This window comes from Canis lupus, chromosome 22, assembly GCF_011100685.1.
Source record: "Canis lupus familiaris isolate Mischka breed German Shepherd chromosome 22, alternate assembly UU_Cfam_GSD_1.0, whole genome shotgun sequence".
Taxonomy (NCBI): Eukaryota; Metazoa; Chordata; class Mammalia; order Carnivora; family Canidae; genus Canis; species Canis lupus.
The window spans coordinates 2,027,400-2,051,126 of NC_049243.1; the positions used below are offsets into that span (position 1 = coordinate 2,027,400).

General features: G+C 34.5%; 1 protein-coding gene across 1 annotated transcript in view; it reads left to right on the top strand.

The window, feature by feature from the left end:
• The window catches only part of KPNA3 (karyopherin subunit alpha 3), a 92,428-nt gene that overhangs the window by 42,120 nt on the left and 26,581 nt on the right, over positions 1–23,727 (top strand). The window contains exons 2-7 of the mRNA XM_038569436.1: positions 4,384–4,428; positions 18,284–18,373; positions 18,593–18,622; positions 18,707–18,759; positions 18,890–18,985; positions 22,045–22,130. Coding sequence (XP_038425364.1) covers positions 4,384–4,428; positions 18,284–18,373; positions 18,593–18,622; positions 18,707–18,759; positions 18,890–18,985; positions 22,045–22,130 — 400 coding nt within the window. The remainder of the gene's footprint in view (positions 1–4,383; positions 4,429–18,283; positions 18,374–18,592; positions 18,623–18,706; positions 18,760–18,889; positions 18,986–22,044; positions 22,131–23,727) is intronic.

Here is a 23,727-nt window from a genome sequence, read left to right on the forward strand (position 1 = left end):
CATTATTTATTATATATTGAATTTCATGACTATTCTTGATTAGATTTCCTTTCTGAAATGATTTTTTTCTTTTACTTCAAATCTTTTCGTGATTTCTACCACCTGACTTCTAAGTTTTTCTAATTCTGATTTAGAATGTTACTTCATATTTTGGTGAATATAATTTTCATTTGTTTTGTGGGTATGGCTCTTTGGTGGCAAGCTTTTAGTATCAACATTCTACTCCTTATTTTCCCATTTCTTATGGCATGGAATTTAATCTCACTCCTTTTCTGTTGTTCATGTATAATAGGTTTTCTTGAACTTTTTGGAGCAAGGGATTGGTCAGGATAGCTTTCCTAGCTTTACTACTGTATATCCCCTTCTTCTGTTGACTTTTACAAAATGATAAGAAGTATTTAGCTTCCCGTGTTCTGAGATAAGGCTCTGTTTCATTAACCTAACTTTTGTCTGGACCCTCCTTTTCTTTGCCTCATTGTGCCTGTCTTGCTCAATTGGAATAATTCTTCCAGAAGTCCTTTTCAGTGTAGGGCTTTGCCCAGGAAGGGAGACTTCAGTCCTTAGTTTTTAAGTCTAGAGCCTTATCTGTGTGTGTGTGTGTGTGTGTGTGTGTGTGTGTGTGTGTGTGTGAGAGATAGGGGGTGGGGGAGAGGGAGAGAAAGAGAGGAGATTGTAGGAGATTAAAAACTTTATTGAGAAGTTTTTATTCAAGAGAAATATAACACAAGTTAGGAGGCTGTTGTAGTGATCCAGGTGAGGTGATGGTGGCTTAGTCTAGGATAATAGCAGTGGAGCTAGAATGTTTGAATCCTATTTTTGGTGACTTGTTGGATGTCAAAGAGTGAGAGATTGAGCAGACATGGATGATCTCCCAAGATTGGAGTTCTTACAACTGTTTAGATGGTGGTGCTTTTTCCTCATGTTGGGAATATTCATGGAAGAGTAGTTTTTTGGGGGGAAAGGTTTTTTTTGTGAGGGGAGGAGTCAAAGGAGGAGAGGGACCAGCTATTAAGATATTTGTAAGCATGTGGAATGTGAGGCCTTGGAACAATCTATCCTCTACCCCCAAACACACATATAGACGTTTCATTTCTTCAGGGAGCTTTTTCCTGACTCTAACCATGTCTCCTTCCAGTGCTGAACTTTATTTACTTTCCTATCTTAACATTTAACACATCTGTATTACTGCTTATTACTAACGTGTTTTTCACTAGACCAACTGTTAGCAAACTTTCTCTTAAAAGGACAGATGGTAAATATTTTAGGTTTGGGGAGCCAAGAGACAAAAATAAGGATATTATATGGATACTTAATATCCTTTATAGTATAACCACTTAAAAGTGTAAAAACCATTCCTGATCGGCCCTACAAAAAAACAGCTGAAAAGATTTGGGCCGCAGGCTGCGGTTTGCTGACTATTGTTGTACTAGGCTGTAAATTCTATATTTGTCTTCCAGTTACCGGCATATTACCTGGTGCATTTTAGATGAATTCAGTAAATTTTTGTTGAGTGAGTGAAGATAGTATTTACAGATTTGGAGCTCAGGCAAGAGGGCTGATGAATTAAAGATAGATATTTGAGAGTGGTCATCAAACAGTAATTGAAGACATGAGAGTAAATGAGATCACTTGGGAAGAATGTTAGGGAGGAGAAGGCCCAAGATGGAGCCTTTTCTGTAGCTCAAACAGAACTGAATGAGCCCTGACAGTGGTACTTGTATTGCATACATAGTAGTCAGTACCTGCTGGTGACAGACCCAAGCCCTGTGCTATTTTACATGCATCCGGTTCTTTTGGATGAATAGGAGGCCTTTAACTATTAGAAATAGGTGAGGTAATAGAGATTTTTTTTCTTAGAAGTTTTATTATCGTGAGTTATGTTATAATAAAAGAGGCTTTAGAATTCTGCCCCTTATACAAGTATGTGTCCTCAAGCAGTTGCCACCTTGCAGTAGAACTTCAGCTGTAAGCATTTACCATAAAGAACTGGTGAGGATTAGGTGACAAAATCTTCCAAGAAAGGGTGGGATATAGGATCAAAGGGAGGCCTAGACTCAAAAACTTCTCTTAAGACAGACTCTGGTCCTTGCCAGATTCTTAAACTGGAAACAGATAAGAATCAAGGCACACACATGCACAATATTCGCATATAGTCTATATATATATATATATATAATCTTGAATAGTTCCATTTCAACAATAAAAAGTTATTTCCAACGTCTCTTATACTAGTTAACAAACTATTATCTAAATTCAGATGTATTCAAAGCACTTACTTAACTGGGAGCTAGCTTCTGATACGGGTGCTTCAAATGCTGACACCTACTTTGAAGTATGGATTCCTAAGTTAGGGAACTTCACAAGTTGACTCACCACTCCTATTGATCCTGAAGTATTTTAATGTGAATTACAGTGTAGCATTGACTTGATTATATTTTGTAAGGGATATGTTGCCTGAATCTTTTTTGTTGTGTGCCAGTCATCTTACTAACACTTCATAAACAATTAAATGGAGTAGTTATTGCAGTGAAAATATCGTTTCTTCTCAGTTCTAGTAACAGTTGGATTAGATATTGATATAGGCATATTTTAACTGTGGTGCAATTCTGAGTGAATCAAGTGATTCAAGACAGTTTAGAGTTATCAAATTAGTATTGGTATTTGAAAATTGCTCAACATTTATTACCATTCTATATGATGAATTTATACATGAAATGGTCTGTGTATTAATAATATTAAAGTCAAGGGATGCCTGGGTGGCCCACTGGTTGAGCATCTGCCTTCAACTCAGACATGATTCCAGGATTCCGAGATCAAGTCTTACATTGGGCTCCCTGTGAGGAGCCTGCTTCTCCCTCTGCCTGTGTCTCTGCCTCTTTCTCTGTGTCTCTCATGAATAAATAAATAAAATCTTTAAAAAAAAAAGGATTAAAGTCAAAATACAGAAATATAAATTAGATTCAAGGCTGTCATTCTACTGTTGAACCGTAATGGTGATAATAGTTTTATTGGAGCATCATTTCTTCACATTAAATGAATACTACTATTTTGTTTGGCAGTTTTATGTTTTATATATATTTAAGCTTAATTTTATATCTAGATTAATATTTCAGTATATTTAACAAACTTTTTGATTTGATTTTTATGGGATTTTTTCCCTAAAAAGAGTTAATTTATCACTCCAATTTAAGAAGATTTGACAGAGAAACCATAACAAAAGAATTATTAAATAAAATAGTAGCATACTGAATGTGGCAATATATTAAAATGTATCATGACCATATAATCTTTATGGAACCAGTATTCCAAAAATGTAAGGATTTTACCATACTTATACATGCAGCAAGATAATCCATCGTATCAGTACATCAAGGGGAGAAGGGATATCTAATCATTTCAGTCATTCCTGATAAGACCATGCCTAATAGAGCCTCTCAGTAAACTTAGGACACTTTGCCTTTTGATACAAAATATTTATCCCAAATTTATTTTCCCTTATCATGTGGTTTTGAGACCATGACAATGAATTATTTACTTTTTTAAAAATATGAATCATGGGCAGCCTGGGTGGCTCAGCGGTTTAAGCGCCCAGGGCGTGATCCTGGAGTCCCGGGATCAAGTCCCATGTCGGGCTCCTTGCATGGAGCCTGCTTCTCCCTCCCTCTCTCTCTCTGTGTGAATAAATAAAATCTTTTAAAAAATAAAATAAAATAAAATAAAATAAAAAATAAAATAATAAGAATCACTTGAGGTAGATTTCACTGGTTGCAAACATTAAAACCAACTCTGGCGGACTTAAGCAAAACCAATTCCAAATTTATTAGAAGAATATGGGTAGTTCATAGAATAAGTAGGGACACCTGAGAACTGGGACTAGTGCAACTCCAGGATGTAGGTATTACTTATTGTCTTGTCCAAATATTTCCTTTGGAAATTAATGTGCTACCCTTCTTTTTTTTTTTTTTTTTTTCCTTTCCACTTAGCTCAAGGTTCAGAGCTGGGGCGAGAGAGTTCTGGTGGCATGGTGTTAGTTTCATGCCCTATTCAAAACTAGGAGAGAGTAAGATACTTCAATAGGCAGCTCAATCAAGGCAGCCCACAGCAGAGGGTATATAATTCCCCAAAGAAATCTGGGTGCAGTTAGAAGAGGGGAATGGATTCTAGGGAATCAAGCTCCATCTCCCACTCTCCACAAAATTAACCAACAGCTTAGCTTTTCAACCTCCCATGGTTCATTTGAAGTCTAAAACTGACCAATTGCTTAATCCTTAACAATGAATTACTTCTAAAAAAAATGTTAAATATTAAATGCCTCAGACCTTAATTTATCTACTAGCAGTATCAATATTCAGGTACTTATGTATTCTTTATTTTTCCTTTTAGACAATGCGACGACACCGGAATGAAGTGACAGTTGAACTGCGGAAGGTAAGGGTGGTTGCATGTAATAGAAAGTAAAACTAGGAGGTTTTTCTGATTTTAAAATTCTGTATAACATGAATAATGAAAATACTTTGGCAAATTAGTGGTCATCCCTAAACCATACAGCATAAAAATACATCATTAAATAGTTTATGATGGTGTATACTTCTGATAGCTTTCATTTACTGAGGTACTTACTATGTGCTGTGTGAAGTACTCTAGTGCCAGCATTGAAATTCTCACAGGTGATGAAATTAGATACTCTTCTGGTTTGGTTTGGTTTGGTTTGGTTTGGTTTGTCTCAATATGCTCTTTCTTTGGGCTGTGTGCTAGACAGGATTCCTCCACGTTCTTCATGTAGAAGTTACACATACTTGTTAAAGATGCTTTAGAAAAATAAAGTTGAATGACCTTATGTCTTACCAATTAAATGAAACTGCCATTAAGATTAATTGTGTTTTCTTCTGTTTTTTTTTTTTTTTCCCCTGAGGACTTTAGAGTAGTTAACATTCATGAAATTGTGTGCTCATGCAAACACATTTTATTTGAAGCAAGTATTTTAATTGCCAGTCAAGAAAATACACATAACTATTCTCTATATTACATGTACATTTAAAAAAGATCTTGAAATTTATTTCCAAATTTTTGTGTTCATCTTAGATTAGAGCCTTTTCTTGATCTTACTTCACTCCTGAAATTCCTATATTAAATTACCATCTTGAAACTTCTCAGTTTCAGAGAGAAGGAAGGTCTTGATTCTGAGAATAACAATCTAATAAGTATTTATTTAATACCTACTTTGGGTCATGAATTTTTAGCCAGCATCAACATTGCTCATTGGTATATGGTTCCTGAAATTCATTTTCCTGTACTACCTCCTCCTCCCCCACTCTTTAGTATAATTGAAAAATGCTTGCTATTTTCAGTGTTCTTTCAACTCCTTAACCTTTCCAAAGATACTTACAGATTAACAATAGTGATTTGGCAATCATGAATTTAGGTCAACATATCCTAAGTGTACAGCTTAGTGAATTTTCACAAAGTGAACACTTCTGTACCACAAGCTCCTAGATCAAGAAAGAGAACGTGATATGTATTCCAAGGCTCCTTTCCAGTTACTCCTTCCCACTAAGGGTAATCATTATCTTGATTTTTAATATTATAGATTACTTTGCATAGTTCGAATTTATATAAATAGAATGGTAAGTGTCCTTTTACATCTGGTTTTTCATTAATCATGTAAAGACTGTTCTCCTCAATAGAGACAGTAGGAGTAAAACATCTGTTAACATCACACAATCTATCCCCAGATATGGGCCTTTACTTTCCCTTAAATTTTCATGCTTGGAATACAACTCTAAAACTTTTGTATTGGTCCTGGTATTATTACTATTCAGATTCCTCTTGTTTTAATGTTTTTAGTCCTTCTAATATGCTTATAGTATTCATTTGTGTTTACATTGGTTATTTGTTCCTCCTTCTATAGTTGTGCTGTCTTCTATACTTAATTTTTAGAATTAAAATTTCTTGCTTGTCAGAGTACATCTTTTTAAATATCCCACTTTGATTACCTTGGAGTCCTCTTATCTCTTCTTCATCTCCCTACATAATAACATTATTTCCTTTCCAGTCACTAGAATCAGTTCTTAGAAATCCTTATGGAAGAACCAAAACTGAAGTCAACTAAAGAAATCTCAAGAAATTCCTTACTTCACATTTCAGATTGCCTGGTTATACAGAATGTGAACCATTCTGAAGCAAAACCTAAACTTCAGACAAAGCTTAATTGATTTTGATATAGTCCTCTAGAGGTGTGGAGAGCTCTTCAAGAGAAGATTCCTTTACTGTTTTTAGTTAGTGTCTGTCTCTACTTCTAGCCTTGCTGTCTGTATAGCTCCATTGAGGAGAGAAAAATCACAGCATTGTTGTTAATGACATTGAGGTTCTTGAAAATAAAAGAAAATGAGTTTCCAGAGTTTCATAGATGAGCTTGCTATCCATTTGCATTAGATTGTAATCTTCTAAAGTGAGGGTAATAACTATACTCCCCCACCCCAGGTACTCCCAAGTCTCTCTCCCAGTCTATCCAATGCCTAGTCAAATTCTGGACCTATAGTTGGTACTTATTAAATGCTAAATATTCAAGAATTAAATTGATTATGATATCTTAAAAATTTCTGTATGCTCAAATCATTTATTGAACTTTTATTTTAAAAAATCATTTATTAAATTTTTAAGACAAACACTATAGATCCAGAACTACTCAAAAATACTAATCTGTGACAAGTTAAGGAGTTTGTGTCAAAATATTAAACAAGGGACTACTTCCTTTAGCAGAAAATCCTTCTGCCTAAATAAATACATTAATGAAACTAAAGAGTGTGTTAAAACAGTGTGTTGAAACACATTGTTTAGTTTCATAGTTGATTTCTGGCACAAGCTCCATATCTTGTAGTAGACCTAACAAATTATTTGAGAAGTATTAGCTAGTCCAAGGACCATACTTTGAATAACATTGATACTGTTCTGTCAGATTGAGGGTGAGATCTATGGCCTCACATTCTTTTTGTTTGAACTTTTTTGTCTTCTTTTACCTCCTTGATATCTTACTTTCCTATTTAATTTAGGTACTTAAGCATCAACACTTAGGTAGAAGTCTGTACTTCTGTTTTATATCTTGTTATAAACAGAGTTACATAGGAATTAAGTAACTTGCTTAAAATCACACGGCTGATAAGTGGCAGGGCCGAGCTCTTAATCATTATGCTATAATGTCTCTCAAGGTAAATGTTTGTTGAGTGCATAATGCCTCATGAGTTGAAAATCAGTCCAGAACCTGTCATTGGCATTTTTAACTTTGGCACATTATATTAAACTTTATATAATCTCTTGGTGATTGATCAGTCAGATATCCCATTAGGATTTTATTGCTACTAGATTTGGGGTGGGGTTGGTTAAGTTATTACATGATGAAAAACACCACCCCAATGTCCTACTTGACTAATCAGATACAGTATAATTCTTTGGCCTTTTAGTAAAATAGCTTTGTAAAATAGCCTAAATTCCCCCTATCAACAAGATAGAATTCATATGATCATATAAATTAATACAGAAACGAAATCCACTCATTCCTAATAAAACCCTCAATAAATTACAGATGGAACATGCTCAGCTTGATAAAAAACATCCACAAAAAAAAAAAAAATCCACAAAAAACCGACAACTAACATCATACTTAATGGTGAACAACTGAGTGCTTTCCCCATAAGCTCTGAGAACAAGGCAAGGATGTCTATTACTGCTCTTATTTAATACCGTTTTGGGAATTCTAGCCAGTGCCGTAAGTCCTGAATAATAAAGGCATTTAGTTTAGAAAGGAAGATATAAAATTGTCTCTGTTTGCAGATGACATGATTGTCTATGTAGAAAATCCTAAATATTTTACAAAAAAGCTCCTAGAATTAATAAGTGAGTTCAGCAAGGTCACAGAGTACACATAAAAGTCAGTTGCTTATATATGCATATATATGCTAATAGTGAACATGCAGAAACCAAAATTGCAAGCATAATACCATTTATAGCCACTCTGAAGAAAATAAAATACTGTGTTCTACATTAACAAAACATGTACAGGATATATACACTGAATATTATGAAATGCTGTTGGAAGAAATCAAATAAGACTTAAGTAAATGGAGAGACATATATACTGTGGTTACGAATTGGAAGATTCATCATACTAAATATGGCTATTCTCAGATTGATCTATTGGTTTAATGCATTTCTTATCAAAATCTCACCAAGATTTTTTGTAGACACAGACAACCTTATTTATTTATTTATTCATTCATTCATTCATTCATTCATACATACATACAGAGAGAGCACACACATCTGGTGGGAAGGAGGGACGGAGGAAGACAGAATCTTTTTTTTTTTTAACTTATATATATCCAACATCTTTTTTTTTTTTAATTTTTTTTAAATTTTATTTATTTATTTATTTATTTATTTATTTATTTATTTATTTATTTATTTATGATAGTCACAGAGAGAGAGAGAGAGAGAGAGAGAGAGAGAGGCAGAGACACAGGCAGAGGGAGAAGCAGGCTCCATGCACCGGGAGCCCGATGTGGGATTCGATCCTGGGTCTCCAGGATCGCGCCCTGGGCCAAAGGCAGGCGCTAAACCACTGCGCCACCCAGGGATCCCGACAGAGAGAATCTTAAGTAGGCTTCATACCCAGTGTGGAGCCCAACACAGGGCTCAATCTCATGATCCTAATTTTATGACCTTAGCTGAAACCAAGAGTCGGGTACTTAACCAGGCACCCCCAGACAAGTTTATTTTAAAATGTATGTGGAAAAAAAAATGTATGTGGAAAGGCACAGGGTCTAGAAGACCCAAAACATCCTAACAAAGAGTTAAAATATTGCACTACTCCATATTAAGGCTTATGGAATAGCTACAGCAATGAATACTGCATGGTATTGGCAGAAGATGGACACATTGCTCAATAGAATAGAAGATAGAACCTGCAAATAAATCCACACATACCCATTCTTTTGGCAGGTGCAAAGCTAATTCAGTGGAGGAAGAATAGCTTCTTTAGCAAATGGTACTAGAACAATTGGAAATCCATAGGCAAAAGTAAATAAATAAATAACCTCAACCCAATTCTCACGCCTATACAAAAACATAAAATGGTTCCTGGACTTAAGTGTAAGACACAAAACTATAAACTTTTAGGAAAAAATGGAGGAAAGTTTTCAGGATCCAGAGCCAGGCAAAATGCTTCTTACAGTTGACCACAAAAGCATAAACATAAAAAGAAAGTTGGACCTTAATAAATTAAAAAATTTTATTCTGTGAAAGCCCATGTGAAGAGGATGAAAATACAAGCTAGGAACAAGAAGAAAACCACACATCCAATACAGGACTAGTATCTAGCATTATAAGTCTCCAACTCTTGATTTCAACTCCGGTCGTGATCTCAGGTGAAGAGAGATCAAGCCCCATGTTGGGCTCCATACTCAGTGAGGAGTCTGTTTGGGATTCTTTCTCTCCTTCTGCCTCTTTCCCACTCACACACACTTTCTCTCTCTCTCAAAATAAATAAAATCTTTTTTTAAAAAAAGAGAACCTGGCCTAGGGATTTTTGCATTATTCTTATAACTGCAAATTTACAGTTGTCTCAATCAAAACTTCAATTAGTAAAACCCTGAATTAGTTTTTTCTTTAATTTTTATTTTAATTCCAGTTACTTAACATACAGTGTTATATTACTGTCAGGTATACAATATACGGATTGAACACTTCATACACCACTTGGTGCTCATCACAGGTACACTCCCTAATCTCCATCACCTATTTTTTTTTAAGATTTTATTTATTTATTTACTCATGAGAGAGAGAGAAAGAGAGAGACAGGCAGAGGAAGAAGCAGGCTCCATGCAGGGAGCCCGATGTGGGACTCAATCCTGGCTCCCCAGGATCACACCCTGGGCCGAAGGCGGCGCTAAACCGCTGAGCCACCGGGGCTGCCCTCCATCACCCGTTTAACCCAGTTCCCCAGTCCCTCCCCTCTGGTAACCATTAGTTCTCTATAATTAAGAGTCTGTTTCTTGATTTATTGCTTGCTCTTTTTTTTTCCCTTTTGCTCACTTATTTTATTCCTTAAATTGCACATATGGGTAAAATCATACGGTATTTTTCTCTCTGACTTATTTTGCTCAGCATAATACTTTCTAGCTCCAACCATGTCACTGTGAATGGGAAGATTTCATTCTTTTTTATGGCTGAATAATGTTCCATTATGTATATAAACCACATCTTTTTTTTTTAAGATTTTATTCATTTATTCATTGGAGACACACACACACAGAGACAGAGACACAGGCAAAGGGAGAAGCAGGCTCCATGCAGGGAGACTGACGTGGGACTCAATCCCGAGTCTCCAGGATCACGCCCTGGGCTGAATGTGGCGCTAAACCGCTGAGCCACCTGGGCTGCCCAAACCACATCTTCTTTATCCTTCATCAGTCAGTAGACACTTGGGCTGCTTCCATATCTATTGTAAATAATGCTGCAATAAACATAGGGGTGTACATATCCCTTTGAATTAGTGTTTTGTATTCTCTGAGTAAATACCCAGTAGTGTGATTACTGGATCATAAGGTAGATCTATTTTAAACTTTCTGAGGAACCTCCAAGAGTGGCTGCACCAGTTTGCATTCCTACCAACAGTGTAAGAGAGTTCCTTTTTCTCCACATCTTTGCCCAACACTCATTTTTTCGTGTGTTTTTTATTTTAACCATTCTGACAGGTGTGAGGCGGCATCTCAGTGTAATTTTGATTTGCATTCCCCTGATGATCAGTGATGATGAGCATCTTTATAGGTGTCTGTTGGCCATCTGTATGTCTTCTTTTGGAGAAATGTCTATTCATGTCTTTTGCCCATTTTTAATTGGATTATTTGGGGTATTGAGTTTTATAAGTTATTTGTATATTTTGGATACTAACCCTTTATCAGAAATGTCATTTGCCAATATCTTACCCAATTCCATAGATTACCCATAATTGTTTTCTTCACTGTGCAGAAGCTTTTTATTTTGATCAAGTCCCAATAGTTTATTTTTGCTTTTGTTTCCATAGCCAGTGTCAGAGAGCTTACTGCCTGTGTTCTTTTCTAGGATTTTTATGGTTTCAGGTCTCACATTTAGGTGTTTAAACCATTTGAATTTATTTTTGTGTGTAGTATAAGAACGTGACCCAGTTTCCTGTGCGTGATGCTGTCCGGTTTTCCCAGAATCATTTGTTAAAGAAACTGTCCTTTTCCCACTGGATATTCTTTCCTGCTTTGTCAAAGATTAATTCACCATATAGTTGTGGGTTTATTTCTGGGTTTTCCATTCTGTTCCATTGATCTATGTGTCTGTTTTTGTGCCAGTACCACACTGTTTTAATCACTGCAGCTTTGTAATATAAACTGAAGTCCAGAATTATGATGCCTCCAGCTTTACTTCTCTTTTTCAAGATTGCTTTGGCTACTGGGGACCTTTTGTGGTTCCATACAAATTTTAGGATTGTTTGTTCTAGTTGTATGAAAAATGCTATTGGTATTTTAATAGAAATTGCATTAAATGTGTAGTTTTGGGTAATATAGACATTTTCACAACATTGTTCTTCTAATCCATGAGCGTGGAATATCTTTCCATTTCTTTGTCTTGTCTTCAGTTTTTTTCATCAGTGTTTTATAGTTTCCAAAGTAGTCCTTTCACCTCTTTGGTTAGGTTTATTCGTAGGTATCTTATTTTGAGCATAGTTGTAAATAATACTGTTTACTTAATTTCTCTTTCTGCTGCTTCATTATTGGTACATAGAAATGTAACAGATTTCTGTATATTGATTTTGTATTCGGCAACTTTACTGAGTTTATCAGTTCTAGCAGTTTTTTGGTAGAGTCGGGTTTTCCATATAGAGTATCATGTCATCTGTAAACAGTGAAAGTTTTACTTTCTTACCAATTTTGATGCCTTTTTTTTTTCTTTTTTAAAGAGAGGAAATGAGAGGAAGGGCAGAGGGAGAGAGAGAGAACCATCAACAGGCTCCACGTCCAGCTTGGAGCCCAGAGTGGGGCTTAATCTCACAACCCTAAGATCATGACCCGAGCCAAAATCAGGAGTCAGATGCTTAACTGACAGCCACTCAGACACCCCACTTTTATTTCTTTTGTTGTCTGATTGCTGAGGCTGGGACTTCCAGTACTATGTTGAATAAAAGTGATAAGAGTGGACATCCCTGTCTTGTTCCTTACCTTAGGGGAAAAGCTCTCAGTTTTTTCCTATTAAGGGTGATGTTAGCTGTGGGCTTTTCATATATGGACTTATGTTGAGATATGTTCCTTCTAAACCTAGTTTGTTCAGGGTTTTTATCACAGATGGATGTTGTACTTTGTCAGATGCTTTTTCTGTGTCTTTTGAAATGATCATACGTAAAACCTTGAATTAGTAAAAGAGAATCCTAAAGAGAGCAGCCATTTGATAAGATTAGTTAAGTGATCCTTTAGGAAAAATAATTTCTGTTATGTTGTCAGATTTTTACATGATTGATAAATCAGTAGTATTTTGGTCTTTTAAATTTTTTAATAAAATATAAAAAATAAAATTTTTAATCAGAGTATAATACCCTGAGAGTGGCCAAAATGTAAATATAACATATAAAACTTGTGGGTGAATATCCATGTATCTACACAGCAGTAGTATCTTTCATAAATGTTAATATTGAAGGAAAGGTCTTATCTTTTGAGTATTTTTTCTACTTTTTAAATTTTTTAAGTTATTTATTAGAGAGCATGAGCATAAGGGATGTGCAGAAGGAGAAGCAGACTCCCCACTGAGCACGGGGGTCTGGGGGCTCAATCCCAGGAGATCATGACTTGATCCCGGAGATCATGACTTAAGCTGAAGGCAGATGCTTAACTGACTGAGCCACCCGGTGCCCCTTTTTTCTACTTCTTTAGAAGTATTTAGATGCAGCTAGAGTTGGATTACTTAAAAAAAAAAAAAAGTTATAGAATATATATTTAAGAAACAGCTCTGTAGCCACAACCAGGGTTCAAATCTTAGCTGATACTTCCTAGATATATAATTTAATTTCACCAGGTTCTCAGTATCCCTATACTCATCTGTGAAATAAGAGATTTTAATTTTACAAGAACTAAAACTAGATAAGAATTTAACACAATGAGTATGTTGCTGGATAAGAACAAATTTAATTATGTCACATTCAGAATGGGGCTGATAAATATCTATTTTTTTTCATACCATGCTTAAGAAGTGATTGCTGACTTATTCCACAAATTTAGGTATAAAATGTTCAGCCACTTTTTCAAGATGAAGAGAGAAATTTGGGAATGAAAAACTTTACATAGAGATCAATATACAGAATTTGTTGACTCAAAATTAACCTTCTTAACCAACAGTGTTAATTCTGTGTGGTTCAGCCCTACTAGTCAGAAAACAGAAAGTTAAAAAAGATTAAGTACATAGTTGCTAAATAGAGTAATAATAGATTTTTAAAGGAACTTTAGAAATGAATCTAATTGTGTGTGTGTGTGTGTGTGTGTGTTTGGAGATAAAGTAGGTGTTGAAACTAGGTTAGTTTCCATATCTTCTGAGCTCTCCTCCCACTTGACAAAAGAAAGAAATAGCTTTTATAGATCCTGAATTTATTGAAGTACATTGTCCAGGAGGGTAAAAATCTCTAGGTTGTTAAGTAAAGGGACAGTTTAAGTTACGGGTTTTGATGAAGCTTCATTTAATAATTAATTAGATTACCAGAAACCTGCCCAGGGATTATCTTTCCTTGGCTTGTACATAGTTTTTGTCTTGTTAAGAGTAAAGTATGATTTTCATGCCCTATATTTTTTACTTATTTTAGGATGCTTTCGACTCAAATGTGGGAGTTATTAATTTTTGATAAACAATTTACTAACTACAATAACTTTAAACTTGTGTATGCTTCATAACATATGTCCAAATATATATGAAGCAAAAATTGGCAAAACTACAAGGTAGAATTTGTCAAAGACATACATAATCATTGTGGGAGACTTTCTTGTCAGTAGTAAATATACCAATTAATAGTGGAAAGAAAAGTTAATTTGCAAGTGTTATATAAAAAACACATATAAAACCCTATGAAAAAAAAAAACCCTATGAAAAATGGTTTTATGATAGTATAAAGCTATAATTTCCAGACTGTTCATTGAAGTACCATGGGGCTCTGTGGTGAACCCAAAGGGACTTTTGGGATATTCTAAATTTTAAGAGAAACGTAGGGACATTTAACATCTTTCAGATACCACAGAACTATTAGGTACTGAAGTAGTTCACAATTAAACATTAGATCGCACTCCATTCCTTTTAATCACATATTTTAAGAGTGAAGTAAGATTTTTTTCTTACAATTTATATGCCCCCATAACACCCCCCCCCCCCAGCCCCACAACCCTCTACCAATGACTGTTAAGTTTTTTGGACCTGACTACTTGAAAAGGAGGTACAACAGGTATTTTCTTTGGCCTACACTGTGGACTGAGAAAGTTCAGGAAGTTCTGGTATGAAGCAAGTATCAGTTAATTTCAGGCTATTGTACAGACTTATGTTCTCTGATCACAATACAATTAGATTACAAATCCAGGAATAAGATAGGAAAATCTCATAATTGTGAAAAAAGAAATAAAGCACTTCTGAAAATACGTCGAGCATCACAGAAATCCTAATGGCTATAGGATTACCTAGAAATGCACAATAGGAAAAATATTACATGTCAGAACCTGTGGAATACAGTTAAAAAAGTACTTCACAAGAGACATATATAGCAAGTAGAGATACAGAACAAATAATAATAGCAATTTAAAAGGCATATTAATATACCTGTAGCATAAGTTTTAAAATATTAGTACTTCACTTAGTTTTTGCTGCATAATAAACCACTCCAAAACCAAGTAGCTTAAAACAATAGCTATTTTATTCATTTAATAATTCGGTGGATTGGCAGAGTGGTTCCTCTGGCCTGGGCCAGTTCAGCTGATCTCTGCTGGGCTCCCTCATTCACCTCCGGTCAGCTAGTAGGTTAGCTGGTGACTAGATGATCTGTGGGTGGTCTCACACAAGTTTCTGGCTATTGGATGGACCTTGGTCGTCTTCTACACAGCCTCATCTTCCAGCAGGCTAGCACAGTGTTTTTTTCACATGGTGATTTTAGAATTGTAAGAGCAGCAAGAGGAATGTGTAAGCACTCTTCAAACCACACCTAGAATTAGTGCAAGACCAGACTATCCAGAGGCATGGATATGGGAAGGGGGTTTCTAGCCATTTTTGCAAACAATCTACCACAGTTTGAATATAAGTAATTTTATGCCAATAGATTTGAGAACTTAGCTGAAATGAACAATTTCCTAGTGGGAAAAAATAATTTACCCAGCTAAGTCAAGAAGAAATGAAAAACCTAAGTAAATCTAAAAATAAATTATATCAGTAGTGATAAATTTAACCTCTTCCAGCCCCCTGAAAAAGTAATCTTGCAGATAGTTCTTCAGCAAACATTCAAAGAACAGATAATTTCGGCCTTATTAAATGATTTTAGAGAAGGTAAAGAGGAAACACTACCCAGCCCATTTTATGAGGCTAGCAAAACCATGGCATCGAGAGTGAGGCCAAGACAGAATGAGAAAAGATGTTTATAAGCCAATTTCACTTATGAACATAGATTTTTAAAATAATAAATAAAATATTAGTAAATTAAGTCCAGTAATGAATATCTTTAAAATTTTTCAAGAAAGGTTTATCTTGTAAACATGCAAGTTTTACATTGCTAAGATTCTAAGTTTAACATTAAAAAATCAATTAATTTACCACACTTACAGATGAAGGGAGAAAATTCATGTCCATATCAATAGATGCAAAAAGAAGCACAGTTTAATAAAATTAAGCATCTATTTGTGGCTAAAAAGGAAGAGAAAAAGATCTTAGCAGATTAGGAATAAAAATGAGCCTCTTTACTCCCCCCCCCCCCAAAAAAAAAGAGACTGCAAACGTTGTATATTATGATAAAATGTTATCCTTGAATTGGGCATCATATATATATGAGGTTTTAATTGTATTTATGCTTTGTATTGTTTTTATGCCTGAAATACCTGGGGGAATTGGAGGAATGGAGGGAGTTCAATTTCTGAAAGGTCTTTGGAAGCTTGATTATTCAGACTCAAAAAAGTTAAAAGAAAACAATAAAAGCAGAATGGCATAAACTATAGTGAAACATTTAAATTCCAAGAGATGTTAAAATATAATAAATTTTAAGATTAACCATTTTACAAATCACAAAGTACAATGCGTAGATATTTTTATTTAAAGTTTTGAAACAATTTCAAACTTGGAGTTTGAAATTCAAATTTACATTAGTACAAAAACCACTATACACTCTTTACTCAGCAGCCAGCTTCCTTGTTGTTAGCTTTTTTTTCTATATTTGTCTTATTCTCTCTCATTTACACACACACACACACACACACACACACACACTTTTTCTTGAAACAGCTAAGTTACAGGCATATGCCCCCATTAGCCTTAATATGTTAGTGCATATTTCATAAAAACCTACTTTCCTATGTAACCATAGTGCATTTGTCAAATTAATACAGATAAATATCTACCATCTAATTCATAGACCTAACTCATATTTTGCTAGTTGTTCCTAATAATGTCCTTTGTAAATCCAAGGTCCAGTCTAGACATTGCACTTGTCCTGTTTCTTTAATCTCATTCAATCCAACAGTTCATGACTACATTTTTGAAGACTAGTTTTTGTAGAATGGCAGATTTAGGTTTGTCTGACTTTCCTCAGGTGGTGGCTGTTATTCTGGTCAGGAATACTACAGAAGTAGTACTGTTTTCTCAGTGCATGAGACCAAAGGCACATAATGTGGATTTGTTCTTTATTTATGATGATAACCTTTGTCAGTTGGTCAAGATGCTCTCTGCCAAGTTTTTCCACTATAAATTAGTAAGTATTTTGTGGAGAGCCACTTGATACTATAAAATATCAGTGCAAGGAGTTTAATATTTGTGAGATGCATTAATTTTAAAATAATGTAGAATTGATTGCATAGTTGCTAAAGAAGTATACTATAAGTGGGAGTTGGTAGGTAATCTAATGATTAGCATACATATTAAGCCTCAGTTTTTTTAAACCTGTTTGCTTATACATAGGACAAAAGATAGGTTTATGCAGATAATCCAGTAAACTTAAGATATACACATATTTCCAGTTTTAACTTTCTACTTGGTCTGAATTTTAACATCAATATTAATACCTCTTTAGGAATTTCTATTGTAATCAAAAATTTCTGTAAATATTGTATTGAAGACCAAATAGTATACCCTTTGAAATTTTAAGTTGAAAATGATTTTAGAAATCATTCAGTCTTTTTTTAAAAAAACGAAAAAGATTTTATTTGAGACAGAGGGGGAGAGAGCACAGGGGGAAAGCAGAGGAAGCAGTGGAGGGAGAGGGAGAGCAGCGGAGGGAGAGGGAGAGGAAGGAGAGGGAGAAGCAGATTCCACTGATCAGGGAACCCAGTGGGGGACTCTGTCACAGGACCCTGGGATTGTGACCTGAGCCAAAGGCAGCCGCTTAACTGACTGAGCCACCCAGGTACCCCAGAAAGCATTCAATCTTTTCTCTAATTTATTTTGACTTAATTCCATAGATAAACTATAAACTTAAAAGAAGATTGATTTACCCAAAGTGATATATTACATGAAATGGCACATGTTGCTGCCATTACAATTGAAATCCCATAAGATGTAGAAATATATTTGCTAGTAGAGAATTTTTGTTTGTGAGAGCTAAATAACAACTATTTATATCTGAGATGTTGGCAACTAAATGGCATTTATGCTAATGAATTCCTATTCCCCACATTCCCAACAAGCATACAAACCTTAACATTTGAGCATTGAACTCTTTCCCATCTAGCTGATTTGTTTGAGTAAGTAGGTGAAAGTCAGCATACTATTTAAAATGTATTTGCTAGGCTTGTATACTAATAATGCATCCCCAAATTTGAGTCTTTATTAAAGATTAGGAGGCATGATATTGGTCAGAACTATTGGTATTTAATATGTGTATTGTGTGTGTGTGTGTGTGTGTGTGAGAGAGAGAGAGAGAGAGAGAGAGAGAGGGAGAGAGAGAGAGCGAGCTGTACTGTTACCAGTTAATTATGTTACCAAATCCAGGATGTAGCCTGTCATTGGTTTGTAGTATGCACATTTAATTCATGTTCTCCTTATCCAGAACAAAAGAGATGAACACTTACTGAAAAAAAGAAATGTCCCCCAAGAAGAAAGTTTAGAAGATTCAGATGTTGATGCTGATTTTAAAGCAGTAAGTTATCTTGATGTTATAAAGTGTTTTTATAATAATTTTTATAATCAGAGAATTTGATTTTTAATATAAGATCAATTTTATAATGATTAGTGTATATTAACTTCAGTAAATTTAGTAACTTTATTTTTTTTAATTTAGTAACTTTAGTAAAATAGACTTAATAAATGTAATTTTGTTTAAAAACTTCCCTGAACTGTCTTTTTTTTTCCTTTTAAGCAAAATGTAACACTAGAAGCTATATTGCAGGTATGTTATTAATTTAATTCTCATTTTGGAGTATTTTGAAATTGATACCTTTTAAATTTCTGAAGTTTAAATTTGGTGTTACAGAATGCCACAAGTGATAACCCAGTGGTCCAGTTAAGTGCCGTTCAGGCTGCAAGGTAAATACTAATTTGTCCAGAGAGAGAATTATTATAGATGTTTGAGCGGGTAGTCTAGAAGTAATACATTGTTATTTTTGTTCATAGTTTGAAAATTATAGCAATTAATTTCTTATATTGCTTTTTCTAGAAAGCTATTATCCAGTGACAGAAACCCACCAATTGATGACCTAATAAAATCTGGGATTTTACCAATTCTAGTCAAATGTCTAGAAAGGGATGATAAGTAAGTATGGATTTGAGTCCCTGTTCACTTTTTTCATTTAACTGAAAATTTAGGATTATAATTTAACCAATGGGTTCAGTTAGGTTTCGCATTTGTTATGTTTTTCATTTGTCATATATTTTTATGTAATTTTCTAATTCTATGATCCTAATCAGAAGATCTAAAGTATTTCTTTTTTTAGTTTTTGAAGTATGTGTATATTTTCTAGGAAAATTGTAGCTTCTGTTTATTGCCTATTCTAACTTACCTCAAATATTTATAGTCTTTATTTAATTTGTTTTTGTTTTTGTTTTGAGAAATATTTTAAAACAACCCAAATAGGTTTGAGTCACTCTTTGCTTATGAGTCTATATATAGATTAACCTCATGACTGAGTCAACATGAATGGTTTCCAGAACTGAGTGGCTTTTACCCTGGGAATAGTCCAGCTAGTCCACTGATCTTCTATGAAGTCTTTAATAGAACTCCAGCCATAACTAATTGTCTAATAACTTTCTTTTTATTTGTGGTAAATTAAAAATCAGGTTATACTTTTCCAGAATAGAAAGGGAAAAACACAGCTTTGTATCTTTTGAGGTGTGGCCCCATCTCGGTTAATGTTTAGAGATATCTTGGTGTGCTGTATCTTAAACCTCATCAGTTTGAATACTAACTGGGAAGAACATAAATTTGAACTCCAAAATATTTTTAAACAAATGCTGGTTTTTGCATTTGAGAGCATTTAGACTAAAATTTGGTATATTTTGCTAAATGTTATCTAGTCAATTTTCAATTGACTAGTTACATAGTGGAATATAAACATTGCCACTAAATACTTCTTTCTACTTTCATTGTGTGCTACAACCATCCCTCCAAGAGTGCTTAATACTTATTTTATACAATCATGTATATTTTCTGTATAAGTATTTAAGTAAAAATAAGTTTTATTTCAGCTCTTTATTATTTTTTTAAGATTTTATTTATTTGAGAGTGAGAGAATATGAGAGAGAGAGAGAGCGCGCGTGCGCGCACGCATGAGCAGGGGGGAGGGGCAGAGGGAGAGGGAGAGGCGGACTTGCCACTAAGCAGGGAGCCTGAGATGGGGCTCTATCCTGGGACTCCCGGATCGTGAGCTGAGCCGAAGGCTTAACTGATTAAGCCACCCAGGCACTCTTATTTCAGCTGTTTAAAAAATGGTCTACTCCTCTACTTCTAAAGACCCCCTTTTTCCCTTGATCTCCTTCTCTCTCTCTCTCTCTTTTTTTTTTTTCTTACTTTACATTCCAGCCTTTGGCATAGGCTTATTTGTATGTATCTGTGAAATATGGCATATATACAAAAAATATGCTAAAATACATATAGGCCTGTGTAACTACTGCCCAAAGCAAAAACAAAATTATCAGTAGTTTGGATCTGACTTTATGGATTTGTCATGGGAAATTGCATTATCATGTAAAAGCCCATAGACTTTGGAGCCACATAGATGTTGGTTTAAATCTACAGTTTGCTATTGACCAAAACCCAAGTGGTTTTTGAGCCTCAGATACCTCTTCAGTAAAAATTAGGTGATTGTGAGGAACGGAAATAATATACCCAAAACACTACAATATCAAACTTAATTACTTAAAAAAAAAAAAAAAACACTTTATTTAAGTAACTTAAATACTTTTCAAATGTCATCTTAGAATACTATATCATTTTATTTTATATATCTCACTGTTTTCTCATTTAAGACCCTAATTTCCAGTATTTTGCCAAGCTACCTAGACTAGCTTAATAAAGTAACCTAATAACCCTTTCTGATTGTAACTCAGAACAACATAAACTCATCATCTTTGATCTTATTATCCCTTTGCTTCTTTTCGGCCTCTGATATCCTCTTTAGACCCTACCTTTTGCTAAAATTCATTGTGTAGTTCTTATTTGCTAGTCCATTTTTTTATCTGGCCCACCTTTCTGACCTCACTGCATGTTCTGTCTCTGACATTTATTCTCCTTAAAATCTTTTTCCTTCTTGGATTCCTCTAACCATGTTACTAACAACCTCACTGTCTTTCTTTGATATTTATAGAGCTTTTTTTCTAAGTCCCTAACCTTTCACTCTCCTTAGGTTTTGCTCACTACTACCCTCTCCCACCTTGGTTTTCTATTTAAAGGAATTTATATTCTTTCAGCCATCTATCCTAACTTGATGTACATAATTTCCTTTGAACAGGTCTTTCCATCAGGCTTTAACCTTTTTTATCCATTTTTTATATCATGGACTCCAACATTTTCTTTACTCTCCTTTTCAGTAGCCCTCTATACTTAGTATGTCTATAGAATAAATTCCAAGTTCTGAAGCTTGGGATTTGAATTCTACTCCCCCTCACCCCCCCACACACATACACTTAGATAACCTACCCTCCCAATTTCATCCCTCGTTAGATATCTGCATACTTTCTTAGCTTCTGCTCTCCTGATCTATTCCTTGTCATCTGTACACATCATGGTCATTCAACTCGGGATATTTTTTTTTGTATTCCAGTTGTTAGTGCATTTCTTTCTTTATCTGTCTTTAATAGGCTAGTTCAGTTTTCACTTTCTTTGTGAGGTCTTCTATCACAATTCCAAATTGTGATAGTAAAATCTGAAACCTCGTAGTAGCTCCAATATATATAAAGCAGATGATGTAGTGGATCAGCTGGGGTCCCAGCTTTAAGACCAGTCTAGAAGTCATGATAGTATTCAAGTGAAATGGTGAGGGCCTCAGCTAGTTCAGTGATTTTGAGAATGATACTATAAATATAAGAAATGTTTAGGGGGGAAATTGACATGACTTTTTGATTAGATGTTTATTGGAGAGGAAGGAGTCAAGGAAAATAATGACTAGCTAAATGTTGCAACTATCAGTGGACATAAATAAGTAGATTTATATTGACTGACTTTGGAAGCCATTAGGATAGTCAGGTGAAGATATCCAACAGGCAATTGGATATAACAAGATGAAATTCAAGAACAGGGTAAAGGATAACTGTAGAGGTCTGTGGTCATAAATATAACTGGTAGTTATGTGTCTCAAGATTTTTTGTGTTTTACAGTCCTTCGTTACAGTTTGAAGCTGCTTGGGCGTTAACTAATATAGCATCAGGAACTTCTGCACAGACTCAAGCTGTTGTACAGTCTAGTAAGTAAATTAACATCTTTACTTGCTGGGAGTTTTTTAAAAATAAAGGCAAAGAAGTGGAGTTTTTTTGTAAAGACTGAATTTTATCTTACAACATTTTTAAACTAGTGAATTTTATGAGTTACTTTTGATGGTTGATATCTTTCCCATGGCTATCATATTTTGCCCACCTCAGGGTGGGTAACTATGATTAGTCTGTTGATCCAAACTGACAAAAGAAGCTCTTTGAAAAAACTAAATGTCACCAAGTACTATCAATGTATGGGACACTTAACCGACTTTAGGTGGCACTGAAGATGATTTTAGGTAGTATATGATATTGCAATAAATTACATTGAGTCAGTTGGTGAAAATACTGCTCTCTCTCAGATATTTCAGAAATATCAAAGGAGAAAGTTCCCAGTTAGATATTAGCTGTACTAAAAAGGTAGCAGATTTTAGACTAGGCTTTTAATAGAAACTAGTAGGTACAATTTAATAAGAATGTTTTATTTGCATTTTTAATTTTTTGGTTATTTTCCATTTGTAATTCTGGTAAGTGATGCTGATCTTCTATTTATAGAAGTGATAAAATTAAATTACAAATGTGAGGTCAGTTGAAACCATCATACATTGCTAGTGGGAGTGCAAAATGGTGGGCCTCTTTGGAAAACAGTTTATCAAAAGGTTAACCATTGAGTTACCATTTGACCCTGCAGTGCCACTACTGGGTGGAACCAACAGATATGAAAACGTGGCCACACAAAGACTTATTCATAGATGTTGCACATTTATTTACTCATAGTAGCCCAAACATGAAAACAATCCCAGTATCCATTAACTGATATATTAGTAGATGAACACAATGTGTTCTATAGTGGAATACTATTCAGCAATAAAGAATGAAACACCGAAAAAAAAAAAAAAAAAAGAATGAAACACCGATATGTGCTATACACAGATGAACCTCAAAAACATTATGCTGATTGAAAGAACCCAAACACACACAAAAAACCCACATATTATACAGTTGTGTCTATATAAAATATCCAGAATATGAAAATCTATAGAGAGAGAAATTAAATGGTTGTCTAAAGCTAGAGGAGTGAGCAAGTAGGACAGCTATGGGTATGGCATTGTTTTGAGAGTGATAGAAATGTAAAATTAAACTGTAGTGATAACTATGCAACTCTGTATAAATGCTAAAAATCATTGAATTGTTTACTTAAACAGATATATTGTGTGTAAATTATATCTCAAAACCATTTAAAGTGTGAGTTGGTCTTAAGTGTTAAGTAAATAATACAGGTAGTTCAGAGATACAACAAAAAATCCTGGAAGTAGTAAGTTCAGAGATACAACAGAAAATCCTGGAAGTAGTACACAATTGACTGAAATTTAAGAAAAAATGATCTAGCTTATGCTTAGTTTCCTACCTAGAATGAGTATAATACCAGTATTTTAGAACTTATTAACATATAAATTATGTAAGAGTAAGGATTATAATGATAAATTATTTTAACATATAAGGTAAGCCAGATGTGGGAATGATCTTTAGTTAAAATCCCATATCAATAATTGAGATTACATTGGCTAAAGTCTTCTATTCTAAATTTAT